Source organism: Onychostruthus taczanowskii, unplaced genomic scaffold (assembly GCF_017590055.1).
Source record: "Onychostruthus taczanowskii isolate IOZ18803 unplaced genomic scaffold, ASM1759005v1 scaffold18, whole genome shotgun sequence".
In the NCBI taxonomy this organism is placed as follows: Eukaryota; Metazoa; Chordata; class Aves; order Passeriformes; family Passeridae; genus Onychostruthus; species Onychostruthus taczanowskii.
In genome coordinates, this window is record NW_024499017.1 from 5034187 (window position 1) to 5054767 (window position 20581).

Consider the following 20581-nt stretch of genomic DNA (forward strand, 5'->3'; position numbering starts at 1 on the left):
CAACAATACGAAAGTGGTATTTCTCAATATATGCTTAAAAAACTGTGGCTTTTTTTGAAAGTACTGTCTAAAAAAGGTTTTGTTGGTAAATACAGTATTCTCTTCAATCTATCTACCCAAGACCTTTAATCACTGGCTCCAGTGACTGTCTTGGTGAGCAACAATACGAAAGTGGTATTTCTCAATATATGCTTAAAAAACTGTGGCTTTTTTTGAAAGTACTGTCTAAAAAAGGTTTTGTTGGTAAATACAGTATTCTCTTCAATCTATCTACCCAAGACTTTATTAGCCACTTTAGTATATAAATGCCTGAAATTTGTGGTGAGGGGTTTTTTGGGTTGTTTGGGTTTTTTGACAAACTATTGTTATCAACTAGTGACAAACTAGTGTTATCAAAAGGTAAGGGCATTTGTACCATGTTCAAGGTTATTACTTGTAACTATATGAAGTGCATATTACTTCAAAAGTAGGAAGCAAATGGCTGAAATAATTTCATTATTTCACTGTGTTGTCTAATTCAGTATTTCTATGTCCTGCAATCCAGACTGATGTGTTCATAGACTGTAAAAATGTGAGTTACAGAAGGTAAACTACAAATTATTTGCTGTCCATGCAATGAATGGGTTTCCAGTCTACAAATGGATGACTCTTGCACTATATTTCTAAAACTTGGGAGCTATTGTGTTAAGTAATTTACTGCCGTTTGTAACTTCCTTTAAGAGCCCCTAACGGTGCAATATGAACAGAGCACATGTACAATAGGATAAAGTCACTGCCTGATCCTTGGATAACTATCTGTGCAAATATTCTGTTTAACTTTTATTCTCAGTATACTGAGAGTAGCTCCAGTGAATTATTTCCTTAAGAACTAGATTAGATCCAATGCTGTAATCTTCTCATTTACCATAGTGTAGAAATCAACTATTTCTACATTCCCAGTGATTGCACAGCCTAAAGTGGAGAGCATGGGAAAAACAGCCACCAAAAGAAAGGGTTGTGGCAAATCACTGCAACAGAAATCAAAGCTAAAATGCTTATTTGTTTGACTATTTACCATGGATAAAAACTAGCAGCTAGAAGTGAAAGAACCTCAGCCTCACTTCAACTCTCTTGGTTGGAAGCAAAATAGGACAAAGGCACAACATTAAAAAAAAATCCTACACTCACTCTGTTACGTGAGAGTCACTAGAACCTGTGAGTCAACACACTTCTTTTATTTAACAGAAGACATCTTTCAGTGTGCTGGGGTTGGGGTTTTTTTACAGTCAGTTCAGAAACCATACATGTCACTACAATAAGCAGAAAAAAATGTAAAGGAAACACTTTAGGGCTTTTTATTTAATATAACATGAAGGAGCAAGATCCCATTTCTCAGTGAAAGGTAACCATAAAATAACAAATTAAGGCCTTGAAAGAGCCTCAAGCCTTATTGTGTCTTCTCATTCCCACTGGACTTTACAGGTATCTGGTCTAGAATTCTCTAAATGAACTGCTACAATCACAAGATCAAGTATCCTTTGTCCTTTAGTCCTTTGTGTCTGTAACTGGACAGGTTTTTTCTCCTGCCACAGTAGCAATTTTTCAGTTTTAATAACGAATGTCAGCTGATGGTGGTGGGCAGTAATGAAATGCAATAGAATGGCATATCATACAAACATACTTTAATTTGGAATTGAATTTAAATTATGTCTCAAAATAAGTAAACCAAATCAACTGATGAAGTAATTCCTCAATATTCTCCAAAAGCATTCTGTTACTCACTTACTAGCTTACTTTGGGAAACCCACATGTTGTGATGACTTTGCAAATGAATACTGCAGCTTCCAGAATAGTGCACAAAGCTAACCTGATCACCTGGTTCTGAAACTCAGCTCTATTCTTTCCATCTGCCTTACACACAGCAGCTCATTCACTCTGCCTTAATGGCCTCAAGGTAAGCCCCTACCAGAGAATGCCTGGCATATTGAATCAGCCTCCTTTAGGTGAAGGTTTATTAATAGAGTCCATTCCTGGGAGACCTGTCCTTTTCCGGGCTGCAGTCTCTATTTTCCGTACCAGGTCCACGTCCCACCGATGGGTGACAAAACTAACCACAGCTCCAGGTGCCTTGCTCCCAACCCGGCCAACTCTCCCGGCCCGGTGCAGGTAGTCCTGCAGGGTGTCTGGGAAGTCATAGTTGACCACCAGCTGCACACTGCTGGTGTCCAGCCCACGCGAGGCAAGGTCAGTGCAGACGAGGACAGACACGTCACCCTTCTGGAAAGAGGCAAAGATGCCAGCTCTAGCAGCCGCTGACATCTGCCCCTGCAGCCTCAGGTGCTTGATTTTGTGGTCGTCCAGGATATAGCCCAGCCAGTTGACAGTGCTGGCACTGTTGCAGAAGATGAGAACAGCCCCGCCAGATGATGGGCGCTCCTTGAGCAGCTGCAGCAGCTCGGGCAGCTTGTCCCGGCCTTTGAGGCGGACAAACTTCTGCTGGACGTGAGGCGGCAGGCGGTGCAGGCTCTGGGTGCTGAGGGTGACGAACCGGTCCACGTCAGTGAACTTCGCCAGCGTCTCGCTGAGCCCCGCGGGGAAGGTGGCTCCGACCACCACCACCTGCGTCCTCTCCTCGTCGGGACCGGCTGGCCCGGGAGCGCCGGCGGCCAGCGGCGCGTGTGCCAGGACCTCCTCCAGCAGCTCCATGAAGGACTCGTCCATCAGCGAGTCCGCCTCGTCCAGCACCATCCAGCGCAGCCTCTCCAGGGCCAGGAAGCGGCGCCGCAGCGCCTCCCGCAGCGCGCCGGGGGTGCCCAGCAGCACGGCGGGGCCCGGCGGCGGCGCCCGCAGCTGCCTCCGCAGCCCGCGCCTCCGCCGCCGCCGCCTCGGGGCGGCCGAGCAGGCGCTCGAGCAGCGGCAGCAGGTACGCCAGAGTCTTCCCGCTGCCCGTCTCGGCGGCGCACAGCGCGCTGCGGCCGCGGCGCAGCGCGGGGATGGCGAGGCGCTGCACGGCCGTGGGCCGGCTGATGGAGAGCCGCTCCAGGCCGGCCAGCAGCGCCGGCTGCAGCCCCAGCTCGGCGAAGGTCGGGCCCTGTCCCGCCTCAGCCGGCGGCGCCTGCAAAGCGGGAGCCGCCTCCTGCGAGGGCTCGAGCTGGAAGTAATCCCCGTACGCCTTCCGGTGCTTCCAGCCCGCCGACACCAGCGGCGGCTGCTCCCAGCGCCCCACCGTCTGCCAGCGGGGCTGGCTCAGCTCCGGCCGCCGGCTCCTCAGCAGCAGCTTCCCGGAACGCGGCGCCGCCGCCTCCCTCTGCTCGCGCCGCCGGCGCTGCGCGCCCCGCTGCAGGCGCTGCCGCAGGGCCCAGGGGACGCGCACCACGGCCCCGGGGGGCTGCGGGCTCCCCGCCGCCGCTGACCCGCTGCCCTCCGGCCGCCGCGGCAGCAGCAGCGGGAGGGCGAGCGCCGGCCCGAGCCGGCCAAGCGCCATCGCGACCCCACGTGGGGCGGTGGCGCTGCCCGATGACGCCTGAAACAGGCGCTGGCCCCGGTTCTCCCCGCCCCGCGGAGCCGCGGCCGAGCCACGCGAGGAGGGTGAGTGCGGCGGGCGGTGCCGCTCCCTTCTTTCGCCTTTTTCCGCTGCCGGCTGAGGGCTTTCCCAGCGCCGCCACCGCGGGAGCGGTCGCGGCCCTGAGGGGCTCCGGCAGGGGCGGCGCGGGGCCCCTCGCTCGGGAAGGAGCCCGTGGGGCGGGAGCATCCCCCGGCGCCCTCACGCCGGGTGAGCCCGGTCCCCGCTGCCCGGCGAGCCCTGTCACAGCCGGCGGGGCACCACCGCCCCTTCCCGGCAAAGGACACGCCTGTGTTTGCGGGTGGGAAATGGCACTCCGTGGCAGTCCCCCTGGGCTCTCCCTTTCAGGTGGTACCGCAACAGGAATGACGGTGAACACACCGCTGTGCTTCAGAGGAAAGAAGATCCTGGCTCCGATGGTGCGGGTGGGGACACTGCCAATGCGGCTGCTTGCTCTGGACTATGGTGCCGATATCGTGTACTGTGAGGTATGGAGAAGGAGCAGATGAGGCTTTTTCTGATGCCTTTATTAAGGAAACTACAAATGTACTTTTTTCATTGTATGACTTATTCTTTTTTACACATAGTTTTCCATTAAAAATGAGGAAAGGAGAATCTCTATATCTTGAGGCATTTCTCTGAGCCGTTCTCAAGTTATGACAAATCCATTTTTTAAGGCTGTTCACTAACTTTAAGTAATTTAGACAAAACACCATAGCAGTTTCCTCAAGTTGTACTTTTATTTGCATTTGGGGGGATAGGTTGGTTTTTGGTTTTGGGTTGGTTTTTTTTTGGTTTTTTTTTATTTTGTTTCAGTAGAGTCAGAACTTTGAAGGAACTTTGAAGACTGACTTCATGTCTCATCTGGTTAGTTCTGCTATACATCCATGTATTTCACTCATAGCATTGCTCTCCTTGTTTCTTAAACACTTTTTTTTAAGCTGCCTGAAATTGAGGTGTGGGGTCCTCAGCACAAGAACTATTGGACCTGTTAGAGTGGATCCAGAGAGGCCACAGTGTTGATCAGAGTGCTGGAGCACCTCTCCTGCAAACACAGGCTGAGAGAGTTGGGATTGTTCTCTCTGGAGAAGAGAAGGCGCTGAGGAGACCTCGTTGGGCCCTTCCAGTACTTAAAGGGAGCTTTTAAAAAAGAGGGAAAGGAACATTTTACAAGGACAGATAGTGATAGGACCAGGGGGAAAAGTTTTAGACTAAAGAGAGGAGAGCTTGAGATTAGTAAGAAGTTCTTTAACCAGAGGGTGCTGAAGTACTGGGACAGGATGCTCAGAGAAGCTGATCTCTCTAGATAATTACTTAAGAAAATGAGCAACTGTTTAGAGCTGAAACAATTAATCTCACTGAGATTTATTTGATCCTTTCTACTCAGGAGCTGATTGACATAAAGATGCTGCAGTGTAAGAGGGTTATAAATGGTAAGTATGGCATTTCTTTTGATAATACCTGTAAGTCTCTTTTCTAGGTAAGAGAAAGGGTAATTCTTTTTCTGAAGCATTTTTCTAGGGATTATAGTGAAGTATCAGTACATACAATCTCACTGAATTGTGTCTAGGGGCTTACAGTAAGCTTTTGAAGTGCTACCCTAGACCTGTCTGCTGCTCTAGTTTTTGACTTCCAGTTTGTTTGGATGCAGTAGAGACAGTTTCCAGTTTTCTTTTTTTTATGTGTCTTTTTAAATGTTAGCTGTTTGTGTCATGATAATACACACACCCACATACAAGACCTCACTGTTTATCATTCATTTATTAACTTGAAGTCCCTGGGCTGGCCTTGGAATAACATGATTGTCACTTAGAAAGGTATCTTTGAGACCTGGCCCTGTCTGAGTGGCATAGAAACAGTTGTTTGCAATGTCCCTGCTGGGAAACAGAAGTTCACTACAAATCTCCTCTCTCCTCCTGCCCCTTTCCAAAAATAGTACTGTTCATTCTGGCTGAGTCATCACTGGGCTTTGGTACTTTTCAAAGAACCAATGTAAAAATTTTTTACATTTGTACAGAATTTTTGCCTGTTTTATCTGTTTCTCATTTCATACAGAAGTACTTGAAACAGTGGACTTTGTTGCACCTAATGACAGAGTTGTTTTCAGAACTTGTGAAAGGGAGAGAGAGCGTGTTGTCTTCCAAATGGTAAGGAACAAGATATTCTTCTAATAACATAGTTAAATGAGGTGGTTTCACACCAAAGGTGTTGCAGAATTTCTAAGCTGTTGGTACAAATCAAGATTCTACATTGTAAGCTCTCCTTAGAGCTGCTTTCAGAAGAGGTGGTTAAGATAGCAGCTTGGTTTTGTAGGAGGTATCTTAGATACTTCTGTACTTATGGATGTGGATATAAATTGTGCTGATCTCTGATCACACATTGAAGTTTTGCACTGTCCTGTAAACAGTCTCACTGGAAAGACTGAACAAGGCAGCATTGTTTAGTATAGATAAGAGAGGATTAATGTGTGCATTGGCATTGCACAAATGGATTAAAGATTCTCTGTGCTGAAGAGAAGAAGACAGTAATTTGCTCTTAGAGACCACTCTGTGTAGGACAAGAAATTATGGGCTTGGAGGAAGGGGGAAGCGAGTGGACTGCATTAGATACTGAAAAGAGCTTTTTCAGTGGTAATGTAGCCCTGTAGAGTCTGTAGAATTGTTGTTAGTGGAGCTTCTTAAGAACATTGAAATAAATATGTGTTGCTGAGGGGCTAAGAACATTTGATATTGCTGTAGGTGAAGAGGGCAGACGGATCCTTTTTTGTATCACCTTTTATCATCCAGTGGCTGACTCCAATATGTGCTGTAGGTAAATGTTTTAAGTATCCAGAGGGTCTCTGTCTGTATTAAATGTTCACAACAAATATAGTTGTACACGTGTGCAAGTAAGCACCTTGTTTTTTTATTAATTTGATCGTATATTGTAATTATAAATCCTCTTCTTTTACCAACAGGGTTCAGCAGATGCTGAAAGAGCCCTGGCAGTAGCTAAGCTTGTGTAAGTCATCTTCTCTCACCCCCTTCCCACCATGGGTTTGGGATTTTTTTTGTATAGAGGAATTATTGTAGAAGACAGTTTTTTTTATGATTGAGAGCATCAAGGTAGCTCTTGGTAGAACCAGGAAAAGTTCAGCTGCATAAATTCTGTGCTGGGATGGCTTCTTGCTAGTGCAAGTGTGTCCTTGATCTCTCCAGTATGAATTTCCCTGGGTGTTGCACAGCTGCAAGGCCAATACACCTGAAAATGTCCCTTACTGTTTGGGTTTAAAGCCTCCAGTAATATATTGTGTAGAAACTAAAAGTGGCTCTTAAAAAGGTGGTTTTAAGCCTCCATTTGTATAGATGGAAGTTTCAATAGGACTTGCTGTAGTGATAATGGTAAATTTAGTGGTGGATATACTTTATATGGGATTAAGTATATAGAAGGTATTTAAGACGAGTATTTGCAGCTTCTGCACAGCACTGGTTATTGAAACCTTTGAAGAATCTGATCTTCAGACCATCATTAAGATTTATATATTTAACTTAAATAAGTGAGAAGCTAAAAATTCAGAAGTTCAAATTTACCTTAAGTTCTCATTTAAGCCTTTATGATGATGGAACAAATTACCTGGCAAGATATCTGTTTCTTGATTCTTGTTCTAATATGCTAAAAAATAATTTGATTTTTCCTTCTCTTTCAGAGAGAGTGATGTGGCTGGTATTGATATCAACATGGGATGCCCAAAAGAATACTCTACTAAGGCAAGTGGATTTTGATTACTGTTAAATGAGCTTTTTCTATCTTGGCAGTATGGAGTGTAGAATACATGGTCTGGTTTTCAAATTCAAGCAGTAAAATTTTGATGAAAAATTAAATTTAATTGTTTGTAGTAAGCAGAACACTCTAGAAGGTGTCATGGCCCTAATACAGTAAAATAACATAGGCTGTTAGAAAATTAATTTCTTAAAGGCTAGATAAAATGAAGTGTTTAGGATTTTTTAATATTTTTCTGAAGTCATTAACTTGTTGGGTGAGTGAAATAAGTTCTGCCTAGCCTTAATAAAAACTGAAATCACGATTTGTCATCTGAGCAAAATTAGCAAAATAGAGTCACAGCTTAGCTATGCTGAATTCAGTTCTTTGTCAGTTTTAAATGGAAGGACAATGGATCACTTAAAACGTTGTTTGTTTGTTTTGTAATAAAGCACATGCAGTTCTAAATTAGTCTGTATCTGGGACTAGAACAGAGCATTCAAACTGGTTGTTAGGGCTGTTAAGCCACTTGGTGTAGAGATAAAGCATCAATAAATTGAACCATGGCACTCCATTTTGATGTCAAATGCTCCACAGAACCGTAATTAAGAACAAAACACAAAAATATCCATCTTGTACTAGGGTGAAAGATCAGGAGTACAAGTGCTGGTAAATGGTTATTATCCAACAATAGTTCTGGGTCAAAGAAATTTGTACAAAAATGTTGTTGGCCTCTGCATCTATGTATGCAGATGAAACAGTGTGGGAAGAACAGCTAAAATATTAAATAGTTCATAATTATGTTAGGGATGAAAAATAGGAAAATGGATGATTATGTTTGCTAAAAATAGCTTTCTGAAATCCTGTCTGCTCCCTAAAGTGATGAGAGCAAGTTGATGCCCTGAATTACTGCTTAATTATTCTGATACAGGTCTAAGAAATGTAGCATGAAGGTGTTCAGTAATGCTCCTGTATTTTACATTTTGCCATTTTTCCCTGAATATAATATTGTGCTTTTGTTGTGGTCTGCTATTAGGCAAAACAATTGAGTTGAAAAATGTGTTTGCATAGTGGGTAACAGCTTCTCTCTGTTTTGCCAGGGAGGTATGGGAGCAGCACTGCTGTCTGATCCTGACAAAATAGAGTCTGTAAGTGTCTGACAAAACAGTCTGTAAGTATCACCTGGTGGGATTGGAGCTGCCTTGTGCACTGTGCTCTACTGGCAGCAGGGATGAATTGCATAGACAACAAATTTGTGATTGCTTGAGTGGAACACTCAGTTTAGGACACTGGAGTTAAGGCTATAGATAAATATTCCTGATTTAGTTCTGGACTATAAAGCTGCTACTTTTGGGGTTTTTTCAGTTTAAAAACTTCCAGTGTAGTGCAGTATTTGTGAGTTTTACGTGTCTGCATATTTTTTAAAATCAGAGTTCACTGGTCACGCTATATTAAAAGCAGTGTTGAAACTCCAGCAGCTCTTAATTGCTCTCTAAAAATCCAGTTCAAATCAACAAAGAAGTGGCAGTAAAAATGTCTTAGACTATAAGTAGTCTTGTGTATCTACTGGATAAAATTGTATATTGAGTTACAGATTGTGTATGTCTGTCTAGCATGTAAGATTCTTTATAGAGGAATAGTAAACAGTGTTACATTATTCTAACTTACTTTCGAGAGAGAGGAAGATAGTTTCAATAATGCCACCGTTGTGATCACATTTTTGTCTTCTCTTTTTTTTTCAGATATTGACCACCCTTGTTAAAGGAATTTGCAAACCAGTAACCTGCAAAATCCGCATTTTGCCCTCAGTAAGAGCATAAATTGTTGTGCTGAAGCGTTTAGCTGTTAGTGCTCTGATTTACTATCAGTTAGAATATATGTTGTTCTAGTGTGTTCCACTGTATGCCTGTTGCTGTGGAATGGCACTTGGAACTTAAAATTTCTGTTTGGGATGCTGTCCCAGCCTAAATCTGACCTGCAGGTGCACAGAGACTGTGACTGTGTGCTTGTCAGTTTCTATGCTAGGCAAGGGCACAGAGGCTTTTATCTTCTAAATTTCCTAAGTCATTTTTTATGTCATAGAGGTACAAAAGGTTGTAGGACAGCACCCTTGAGCAGCCAGTAGATGCTGTTAATTCCTGTTTTTCACATGGGGTAGCCAATAGATGATTGTTTTCTGTTCTTTCAGACTAATTTTTCTTCCATACCGTTTTCCTCTTCTTGCAGTTAGAACAGCCAATGAAGTTATGGGGTGTGTCCTTTTCAGGATTTTTTTTTACAGCTGATGTCAGCTGATGTAGCTTTCTTACTGTTTTGGTTTTTTTTAAGATGAATGCTCTACATACTTTTAAACCTCCAAGAGATTATATGCCTTTTCTTTTAAAGACTGATTACTTAACAATTGAGTATTTAATTACTTCCCAGATACTATGATTGCTTATGACCTAAACAGATATTTCAGTAGGTGGATGAACTGTACCTGAGCCAGCTTTGTTCAGAAGTCATGTAGGTGTTGGGATAAACAAAAGAATCTTGAGTGAAAAGAATCAGTAACCTGGTCTAAGATAATTTTGGTTCTGAAGTATTAAATTAGAGAACTGGCACCTTATCTTAGAGCCTCTTCCTTTTTGTTTCAAGCTGGTTTTGCATAATGTCATCCATCAGAGCAGCAGGTGAGCTTCTGTCTCTGCATCTCTGCCAGCTGGCACATGTTGCAGTTTTCAGACTGAATCTGATATGTTTGGGATGAGGCACAGGTATTCCTCCAGCTTTTGAAAGGAAAATTTGCCTTTTTTTCATTCTCCCTTTCCCTAAAGATGCATAAGACAGGCTAGTGCAGCAGTGTGGCTTTTTAAGAGCATTTTATCTCTTTGAAGATATACTGGGCATGTATGAATATCCTTAGAATTTTTAGATGCTGGTTAAGTTTTTTAAGACACATCTGAGAGGAATATTTATAGTTGTGTGATTGCATGTTAGGTTGATTTCAGAAGGCATCCTCTTACTGAAAAGCATTTCAATTACAATTTACAGAGTAGTCATTAGAGAGGACTTGCTAATCAAATGTTCCAGTCATTTTCTATTGATAGTCTAAAAGCCTTTGGAAAATATTCTCCTGCTACAGAGATCCTGTTACCTGATTTGAGAAAGTTTGAGATTGGTAGGTTCAAGGAGGCATTGAAAATGGATTCTTTTTTTTTGGCCATAGTATATAGTTCTTTAACTGAAGTATATATTAAATGGTTGCATATGTTGTGCTATTGATGAAAGACAAGAATCATATCCCTCTTGATTAAAGAAGACTTCAGCATTTGTTTGTACAATGGTCACATGATAGTTATTCCTTTTGCTTTGAATTAAAATCATGTCAGGCTGTCTTATCCCTCAGGTGGAGGATACTGTGAACCTGGTGAAGAGAATAGAGAAAACTGGCATTGCTGCCATTGCAGTCCATGGAAGGTAAATTGATTTTAGGCAAGAAAGACTTAGATTTTTTTAGTTTGATGACTGTACCACAGTATGATATGACTGATATGAGTATACTCTATACTCTAAATGCAGTATGTGGTTCTGATTTCAACTGTTAACTGAATTGGTGTTCTAGGAAATCCAGTCAGTAATTATGGAATTAAACTGCTTGCTGCTCTTTTCCTAAATATTTTTTCTCAAAGACCAAATAAAACTAAAATTATCTTGCATACTTTGTATCTTAAAAAATCAAATATATGAAATAAATAAGCTGAAACGAGTATATCCCAATAATCCTTGTGTCATGTCTGCTGTGGTTTAGAGACAAATTCCACAGGAAATCTTTGGTCTTTTCTTTTTTTTTTTTTTTTTTGTTTGTTGGAAAGGAAGAAGGAGGAGAGGCCTCAGCACCCTGTCCACTGTGATGTGATCAAGGCCATATCTGAAGCTGTCTCCATTCCAGTAATAGCAAAGTAAGTTGGACTAATTTGCTCATTCTGGTCAGATGCTTCTACTTAAGATTTCCAAGTGCAGGAAAAAGAACCATGATTAATTTTATTAGTGTTGTTAATTTTTAGTGGAGGATCTCATGACTTCATTAAGGAGCATGCAGACATAGAGACTTTCCAGAAAGCAACAGCTGCCTCATCAGTCATGATTGCTCGTGCTGCCATGTGGAACCCCTCTGTCTTCAGAAAAGAGGGGTTTTGCCCCTTGAAGGATGTCATGCAAGATTACATCAAATATGTATGTTTTCATGAAGATTTTACTTGTAATTAACATTGTTTAGAATTGCTAATTCAAATCCTACTGCAGCATCTTAACTCCTCTTCATTTCAAAGACTTGGTTCTGGGGATATTTTAGCGTAGTGCATGTTACATGATCCTTGCAAATCAATCCCTGCTTCCGCTGTTTGATTTTGTTCAGAAAAAAAAATGTTCAGAAAACTTGTTCTTGGGAACATTTATGAGGCTTATCAGTCTATCTAAAAATGTAAAGAAATCTAAAAATATGTAGTCCAGCTCTTTCAAAGTCACAGCTGCACAAATTGAGCAGATTATTATATACAGATTATATAAAATTATATAACAAAATCAGTTGCTCCTAGATTCACTTTTAGAAATTAATTGCTTTTCACACATACTGTCAAGAAATATTTGCAGTAGGGAAGCAAAGGGAATGATTTGCCAATAAAGTAATGCTGTATTGCAGTACTGTAGCTCCATTAGCTAAGTAATCTAATATATAAAGTTTTATCCATTATTCAAAACCAATATTTTAATGATATCATAGGAAATTAGTCAGAGATCTGTAACTTTGATCATGTCATCAATTTGATTTTTTTGTTTTAATTTAAGCTTGCTATTAATGAGTTACTTACTAAAATATCAGTGCATTTCTAGTCAGTGATGTAAACAGCTCAACTCTTTCTTCAGAAGTATATAAGTCAGTTGAACTTTAATTGGTGAAGTCATGCCAAAATAATCAGACTATAGTCACATTCATGGGTAGTGTTGAATATGTTACTGAAGAAACTGCACTGTGGCTTACCTTTCAGAAATGGGTGTGGAAGTCATCAATACACCATGTGCAGTATAGAAGATAAATTTGTTTGGTGTTTTGAATTCTTTGTCTCTTTCCATCAGGCAGTGAGGTATGACAATCACTACACCAACACTAAATACTGCTTGTGTCAGATGTTAAGAGAACAGTTGGAAACTACTCAGGGTAAGAAGCTGCACGCTGCACAGTCCACACAGGAGATCTGGTAAGCATGGACTTCAGAAAAGGAGTTGTGCTCTGTCAAACTTGCACATCACTTCTCTATCTAACACTGCCTGGCATTTCACACTGTCAGAAGTTGCAATAACCCCAAAAAAAACAGATGGCAGATGTGAAATATCAGAGTAAACTTGTTCAGGTTTCCTCCATGCTCAGATCTTAAATCTTTAACCCTAAAACTCTCTATATTCAGCACACTAATTTGAGTGGTGCTACACTGAATGACAAGCAATTATCCAGTATTTACCTGAAGTGATTAAGAAAAATTTCAGCTTGTCTGAAATTTTGTGGAACTTGTCTTCTTCCAAGGATTTGATTCAGCTTTCCCACTTGCATGTGAGGTTTATAATGTTACTGGAATATTTATAACATATTTGTTTTAAAATGAGCACTTAGAAATTCAAAAACATATATCGGGGTTGTCTGGTTGTATGGTACTTTAATGTAATTTTTTGTGCTGCTTTCATTCCTGGTATACCTTAATGAATGATGGCAGCCTTTTTGAGGAAATATAGTGGCTTTAAAGAATCTTATCATCCTGCACATCTGAAACAGACTGGATGAAATTTCTCTGGGGGAGAGACAGAAATGAAAGAACAAAAATTTTGAGAGAAATCATAAAATAGGCAGATGAATAAAGAATTTGGACAGAATTAGGGGAATTCAGATTTGGACACATCTCAAACTGAATAAAATAAAGCTCTGAGCTTGCATGTGTCATATCCATGTTGTGTGGCTTCTGATAGAAGGGAGGAGAGGAGTCTCCTTGATTTTTATAAAAAGAACAGTCTGAAATTGTTTGATATCTAATGTATATGAAAATGGATAGGAATGTTGAAAGCTTGAGTTATTTTGAAAAAGAATGTATTGGTTTCTAACAAACTCTAATCAGCATTCTTTTCATGTTCAAAAGGAAATGCCTGCAATCCTTTTGCCATTTTATTGCCTTTTACCAATTTTGGCTTTCTAGAAATAATTCTGTCCATGATTACTACATTAAAGTACAATGAAGGGAGTTAGCATTGCATATATGAAGGGAGCTGACTTCATTATTCTTAAAGGAGCAGTGGAATCCATGAACAACATTTAAACTTTGCAAGTTGCTTTTCACTTTGGCAACTTTAAGAGTTTGACACGTTTTAGTATGCTAACACACTATCTATTTTGATTATAGATTTTGAGTTTAGGAACAAAGATAAAGTATAGATTAGAACTCAAATCTTTTGCAACTTCAATAAAGTCTTAGCCCAGAGGGCGGTGGTGTTTTCTGCTGCATGAATAGCAATGCATAGTATGTAAAACAAGTACTGTGAAGTGACAGTTTTACACAGGTAATCAGAGGTGTCACAGTTCATACACATAAACACTGGATAGAGATCTAGTATAAAACTAGGGGGTTTATGTGCTATGCCTAACAATTCTTTAGGGACTTCCAAAATCAAACTCTCTCTTTTTGTACATGTGATGCAATACCCACTTCAAAAGTCCATGTGTGTGCAGGAGATGGGGACAGAGAGAGCCATTTGGAAATTTATGAAACTGCTTTCTGCCAGCAAACTTGGTCTTTTAACCCCTGTTCTGAACAACCTGTTTCATGTCCAGATAACTGAGGAACATTCAGTTTTTTAAAATGCAGCAGTTTATCTTCAGACAATTATAGTGCATAATTCTGCTGTCTCCTGGTGGTGAGGATAGGTTACAGCCATTTGAGCTTTAACCTCAGTGCTGAATGCAAGAGAACAGCCTGCTGCTCTTCCCACAAAACATTTATGTAGCAGTATGTAATAAATTGCCTTCCCTCAGAAGCATAAGTTAGTATTGTTCAGCTTCATTGCTTTTTTGCTTGGAGCATTGGAGATGGCTTTGTGGGCAGAATCCATTTTGTCATTGAGCAGCCCTGTATCAACCAGCATCTTCATAACAGAAAGTAAAAGTTTCTTTTATGCTGCAGGTTTTATTGCCATTATCATCTGCAAAAAATCAATAGTCTCAGTTTTTCAAAGTAGATCCAGCCTGCCATGAGTTTGAAATTTAAAAGGCTTTGAGGCTTTTGCCTTTGACTAAAATCCTGGTTGCTTCTTCTCTTTATTTGGGCTTGTGAATGATACTCTGAAGTCAGAAAATTTGATATGTTGAGAGGTTTGGATGCTATAGGGTTTATTGCTCAGAGTATTTTTAATCACTATAATTAGAATAAGATTCTTTTTCCTACTTTTTGCTCATATTGCCTTTGTGGAGCTGATGCACCAGGAGTCACTCTGAGATGCTTGTTTGCTGATTCATCCAGCTGCAAGTTATTAAATGAACTAATAACTTGAACAGTGCAGGACTGTATTTCTGACTGATTCTTCCTTCACTTCCAGGCTACAAATTGCATATGTCGTGCTGGAAATTAGAATATCCTTTTCCTACTTGTAGCAGTAATGTAATGTCACTGTGCAGAATACAGCCACACTTCCACTTCATTCTCTGTACTCTTAACTATACTGTAAACACAATTGATTTCTACATTTTCTTTCTCTGTCATAATGTGATATAAAAATTTATAAACTAATCTCTAACATAAAGGAATTCTGTTTGAATAGTGAAGCCTTTGAAATGGGTGACTTCTATGAAGAAACCACAGCTATTTTTGAAGCAAAGAAAACATCTTTAGTAACCAAGGTGCAAGATGAAGATGACCAAATGGAAGATCCAGATGTAATAAAAATGGCTGTTAGATTTGACAAGTAAGCATGCAAATCAAATTTTTCACTGTCTTGCATCTCTGAATAATAACTGTGAGGTTCATTGTCTTAACAGTTTTTTTGAAAATGATGATTTGCAAAACAGCACTTACTGGGTGAATTCCTATGAAGCAGTAAGTGAATTTCATTGCATAATCACCACTTTTCCTGTGCCATTTGGATGTTGTAGGATGTTCTTCAGTTCCAGGCTTCCTGAGACTGCTTAATTCCCTCTCTAAACTTTCTGAAAGTGCTGAGTGCTCTAAAAGAAAATATAAAAAATAACATCTCTATGTAGAAAAGTGTATTACAAAGATGTAGAGTTCAGTTATTTTTAGTGAAACTTGACTAAAACAATTTTTCTATAAGAAGTCCTGAACAAACTTCTTGATACTTTTCTAAGCAGAGAAGATGCTCATCTGAAGTCTTCTAAATGTGTTCCACTCATAAGCTATTCTGTGAAAAATTAATTCATGGAGTTGAATTCTATTTTATATAATTTTTAATTTTAATCTGTGAAGCCTATAGAATTGCTGTTACTTTCCATGTTAAACTCATGTTTGCTGGGTTTGCTAATAGGCCTATCAAACAGCTCAAGAAGAGTGTCATATGTAAAATCCTCGACAAATGCAGTCATAATGCTTTAGTATTTAGAGGATATATTACCTGACTCCTTGAGAACTGAATACAGATTTTTTAATGGCTTTTTTGTGCCATGTGTGAGGGTCTGTAATTCTTTGTCAATAACTGACTAAATTCCTGCATTTTCTACGCTTTTTTTATTTGATTACTGCTTCATAACAGAAGCAGCTTCTCCTTTTTTCTACTGGTGTTTAATTGGTGCTTATAATAAGCAGTACCAAACTGTATCTCTCTTCTGTGTCACCTGTTTAGTTAGAATCTTTTTTCTCCTGAGTATCTCTTCTCTATCTGTATTACTACAGCAAGTAAATGTTCGGGAAAACTTTAGAGTTTATTTTACATGTTTTGTCACAGCTTTTTCTTGCTTCTAATGAAGAAGCATCTTTTTCATAATTTGAGCTGTAAAATTAAACTTCAAGTAACTGGTAGAAGTAATACAATAAGCAGCACTGTCTTTTTAAAATAGAACTTTGTGCACAGTTGTTGACCACAAATTTTTCTGTCTAGGCGAGAATATCCACCACAGATCACTCCAAAAATGTATCTTCTGGAATGGTGTAGGAAAGAAAAACATCCCCAGCCTGTTTATGAAACTGTGAGTCAATGAAAAACCCTTTCAAACCTCTTCCTTTGCATTGTATATGAAACTAAGTATTTTAGGACTCAAGGTAGTGAGAAATTCTGCTTTCCAGTCTGGTGTAGCTCTTTCAGAAAGCAGCTGCAGAAATGGTAATGCACACAGGTATGACAACAGGAACTTATTTTATTAGAAAATAAAAAATTAAAAGTCAGACCTTCATTCTGCCTTTGATTCATTTGTGATCATTTGTGAAAGAAGTTGTTGGTCATTATATAGGAGCCCATGACTGACTTTCTTTTACTGCTTCTGTGAAGAATTAAATCTTGGAATGTTTTCTCTGTTGCACACTGTTACAGATAGGAACTGTATGGGACAGGAGCAGCTGTTTGGTTACATGGGGACATTGTTGGATTACTTTTTATTTTTGTAAAGCAAAAATATTTGTAGCTTGGACAATTTCTTAATTTTTTTAATGTTGAATATATATGGTGAAATTGGTGGTGTGAATTAGAGTAATTTTAAAGTTATGTTACTTGTTATTCTTTTCTTTATACCTGTGAAGGAATGTTGATGATGTTGTTTCTTCTGTAAATTACATGACTGGTATTTGACGGCCCCTTCCCTTTTAATTCTTTTTGTCTACAGGTTCAAAGACCACTGGATAGATTATTCTGTTCAGTAGTGACAGTAGCTGAGCAAAAATACCGATCAACTCTGTGGTAAGCCATCCTTAATGGGTTTTTCAGCTGGATTTTTGTTTCTGAAATGTTGCTTAAAAACTTGCATTAAAAGGGTATTCCAGTTTATTCCAGTTGGCTTTGATAAAGGTCAGCTGAAAGCTACCTCCTAAAGCTACTTCTAGGAAGGAGAAAGGATTAAAAACTTCTGAGAATTGAATGTGACAAGAGGAAGTAAGCACTGGCATAATCAAGTAAACGGTTACAGATTTGAATTCACTTTGTGTTAGTCCACAAGTTGTATTGGAATGGGAACAAATGGGTGACCCAGTTCCATTCTGTATGTGATGAGTTCAGAGAGAAGCCAAGGGAGGCAGAGGGAATGTTGGAGGTTATGTCTTCAGCCACTGCAGCAGATCCATTCCCAATAAGAGGTCAGGGCTAAGTGAAAGCAGAGGACGGTGCACTGAGTTCTTGGAGATCACAGTTAATTAGCAGCTCTATCCAGGCCTGCTCTAAAGTTTCTTGGTGGTATTTTATACAATCAACTATTAATACCAGAGTTGATTTGAGGCATTTGCACCTAAGGTGATCTTGATTTAACTGCAAAGCTAGAGCTCAGCATTGAACATTTTAAACAGGACAAGTGCACACAACTGCTTTGCAGCCTTCCTGTTCAGAGACTTTAGGAAGTTATGCTCAGATGATATGAAATTTTGAGAAGAAAATGTTTTCGAATACTGACTTCCACAAATGTGTGATGGATAGTCTTTCTCAGAAATGGCAGAATTTTTATTATTACGGAACAGTTCCTGCTTTTGTCAGCATCAATGAACTTGTACAACTGACAGAGAGTATACTTATGCCTGAGCCTCTTTCAAGAAAAGTGATACTTCATAACTCAGTTTTGTTTAGTGATCAGATTTGTAAAAGTTACCTTTCTGTGGGCCAAACACACATTGGCTGTGTACCATTGGCATGGAGAGTGTTCAAGAGACAAGCCCTGATAGAGTCAGATTTTCTAGGAATATTGCATCAGGAGCAATGCATCAACACTTGACACCTAGCAAGATTGAAATAATTTCTGGAACTGACGTGGTTTGTTTTTCTGCTGTGAGATGACTACAAATGCTGTTTGTTTCATGATGTTGCATCAGAGACAGGAAATTGTCCCTTGGCAGTGTAGAGACCTCAGTTTCTACTTTCACGTGTGCTCTGTGTGCTTGCTCTTCAGGGACAAGTCCAAGAAGCTGGCAGAGCAGGCTGCAGCTATTGTCTGTCTGAGAACGTTGGGTGTCCCAGAGGGAAAGCTCTGTGAGGGAGAAAATCACCTGATTAACAAACGCAAGAGGGGGGACCAGGAGCCCTTGATTAGCAGAGACCATGGAGAGGACCTTGCTGAGCCTTCCCATAAAAAAGCTAATTTTATTGAAGACACTTCTGACATGAATGTGCTGAAGATGCCACGGTAGCATGGAATTAATGGAAGTCAGAGGTTTCATGCCTATGCAGCTACAATTGAGCTCCTGTTTGTATATCTTGCTGTTCTCATTTCATTTGGATTCTCTCAGAGACAGATAAATTTCCCAGTTGTGAAAAATGCCACTGAGATGTTTACTGTTCACCACTCACTGTCTCTATGGTGCCTTTCAGATGATAACTAAGAACTTGATTTTAAAGAACATGGAGAAGGTAATCCTCATAATAAACTTTTTTAAAATATCAGGTATTTTCAAAGCAATTTTGTCATTGATTTCGTTACTTGCTTTTTTATTTTTAATAAGTCTACAGTGTACAGGTAAGAGATGTATTAATACATCATCCACAAACAGAGGAATGTAACTGTGTGTTGGAGCTGTGTAGTAAGTCAGAAAAATCAATGTAGGAAAATAATTAGTAGTAAAGTAGACATGGTTGTGTCAATTGAGTTTTATGCATATTTTGCAAACTTTGTTTACACGCCTCGTATCAAGAAAATTTTTTTTTTTCAGAAAGAAGGACTTACAATTTTTAAGACAAGCATTAAAATAACATTCTTCTGTGGTAACTTCTACTACCTTTTACCTTCAGAAATATTCAAACTTTGTTTACACCCCTCATGTATCAAGAAAAAGTTTTTTTTCAGAAAGAAGGACTTACAATTTTTAAGACAAGCATTAAAATAACATTCTTCTGTGATAACTTCTACTACCTTTTACCTTCAGAAATATGGCAGTAGAATTAACTGTCCTTTCCTGGTCTTAGGTGTTAACAATTGTGTCTTTCCAGTAAGAAATTGGAGCCAAACCTGGTAGCACTGACTTTGTCCTTTTTGTCTTTTGAACTTGAAAGTCCTCGTAAATGTCTGCAAGTAGATTACTTGCAGTAATGGCCATCCAAATATGGCCTTGTATGTTCTTGAAATGTGACCTTGTTTGTCTCAGTAATCAGCTGTTGGTGATACAGGGGTCTTGATCAAAGGCCCATGTTCTCTTCTTTGTTTTCAACATCATCACAACTTCCTATTAAAGTAAACTGTAAGTAAATGATGTATGCCAGGAGAGGATACAGACCCTGTCTAATTCATGGCAACTCAGCTGAGCTTGTCTGACTCAAATTAGAGCTCTGAATCGGCAAAAGAATGCCAAAAGAATTCAGAGATATTTGTTGTTAACAGTTTATTGAAACAGTGGCTTAGTTTCCCTCAACAGTGTGAAGGATCTTGAGATTATCAGCTCTGGTCTGAAAACAAATTGATGAGGCTGTATCATGCCATGATCTCTAAAGTACTTTGTATAAAGAATGTGTAAGATATGATTCATTTGGTTGTAATTCATAAAGAATCTTTCTATTTAAAAATTCTATTTTTTTCCTCTAGTGGTAGTGCCACATTAAACCATTCTTTTAAAAAGGAAGAACAATATCTTAACAGATAATATTCAGGATTGTGAAGTTCAAATGTCTGCTGTTTAGATAGGAGTAATTTACAGTAAATCTATACAGTCTAGGAAGAAAGAAATTTTTCTTGTTCAATTTGTACATTACAGTAAACACACTTTAATATGTTTACATTAGATATTATTTTAGTGCTACAGTTTTGCTATGATGCACTAAAAAATTTGCAGTATTAATCAGAAATTTCAGAAGTAACCCTTTTCCTATTATAAATTCTATCTTTTGTGAGAACTATTTGAAGCCACAATAATAAAGAAAAAGTCATTTTTAGGTCCTGCTACCAGTGTCATTTGCAGGGTCTAATGTGATAGAATCATGGAATGTTTGAGTGTGGAAAGGATCTCTGGAGACTGTGTGGTCCAAACCCCATGCTCAAAGCTGGCTGAACTAGGGCAGGTTTCCTAGGACCTTGTCTAACTGGGTTTTGCAGATCTTCAAGGATTGAGACTCCACAAGCTTCTTGGCAAGCCATTCCAGTGTTTGACCACTCTT

The 20581-nt window shown here is 39.8% G+C and overlaps 2 protein-coding genes across 4 annotated transcripts; one reads left to right on the forward strand and one right to left on the reverse strand.

Annotated features, from left to right (window-relative positions):
* Positions 1-1194: 1194 nt before the first annotated feature.
* Positions 1195-3846, reverse strand: DDX28 (DEAD-box helicase 28; the record flags this gene model as incomplete). The annotated part of the gene is given in 6 exon segments (XM_041400845.1): positions 1195-2845; positions 2847-3471; positions 3474-3719; positions 3722-3805; positions 3808-3826; positions 3829-3846. Coding segments are annotated over 6 exon segments (1869 nt in total), but the record flags the coding sequence as incomplete, so codon positions are not given.
* Positions 3441-18896, forward strand: DUS2 (dihydrouridine synthase 2). Of its 3 annotated transcripts, XM_041400844.1 has the most exons (16): positions 3441-3567; positions 3890-4029; positions 4929-4974; positions 5597-5688; positions 6498-6541; positions 7227-7287; positions 8380-8427; positions 9022-9087; positions 10668-10738; positions 11134-11220; positions 11326-11494; positions 12395-12516; positions 15116-15259; positions 16406-16493; positions 17124-17197; positions 18390-18896. In XM_041400844.1, exons 2-16 carry the CDS (start codon positions 3907-3909, stop codon positions 18625-18627), a joined length of 1473 nt encoding a protein of 490 aa, XP_041256778.1. In that variant the 5' UTR covers positions 3441-3567; positions 3890-3906; the 3' UTR covers positions 18628-18896. The 3 variants fall into 3 exon arrangements, with proteins under 3 accessions (XP_041256778.1, XP_041256775.1, XP_041256776.1); XM_041400841.1 differs by lacking the exon at positions 3441-3567 and having other exon boundaries at positions 3637-4029; XM_041400842.1 differs by lacking the exon at positions 3441-3567 and having other exon boundaries at positions 3637-4029; positions 5600-5688.
* The last annotated feature ends 1685 nt before the right edge of the window (positions 18897-20581 follow it).

Excerpts from the sequence above, each read along its gene's own strand:
- DUS2 (XM_041400841.1), top strand. The coding sequence starts at position 3,850 with ATGGCACTCCGTGGCAGTCCCCCTGGGCTCTCCCTTTCAGGTGGTACC. Across the intron at positions 4,030-4,928 it reads CCGATATCGTGTACTGTGAG|GAGCTGATTGACATAAAGAT; the intron begins GTATGGAGAAGG and ends CTTTCTACTCAG. Across the intron at positions 7,288-8,379 it reads CAAAAGAATACTCTACTAAG|GGAGGTATGGGAGCAGCACT; the intron begins GCAAGTGGATTT and ends CTGTTTTGCCAG.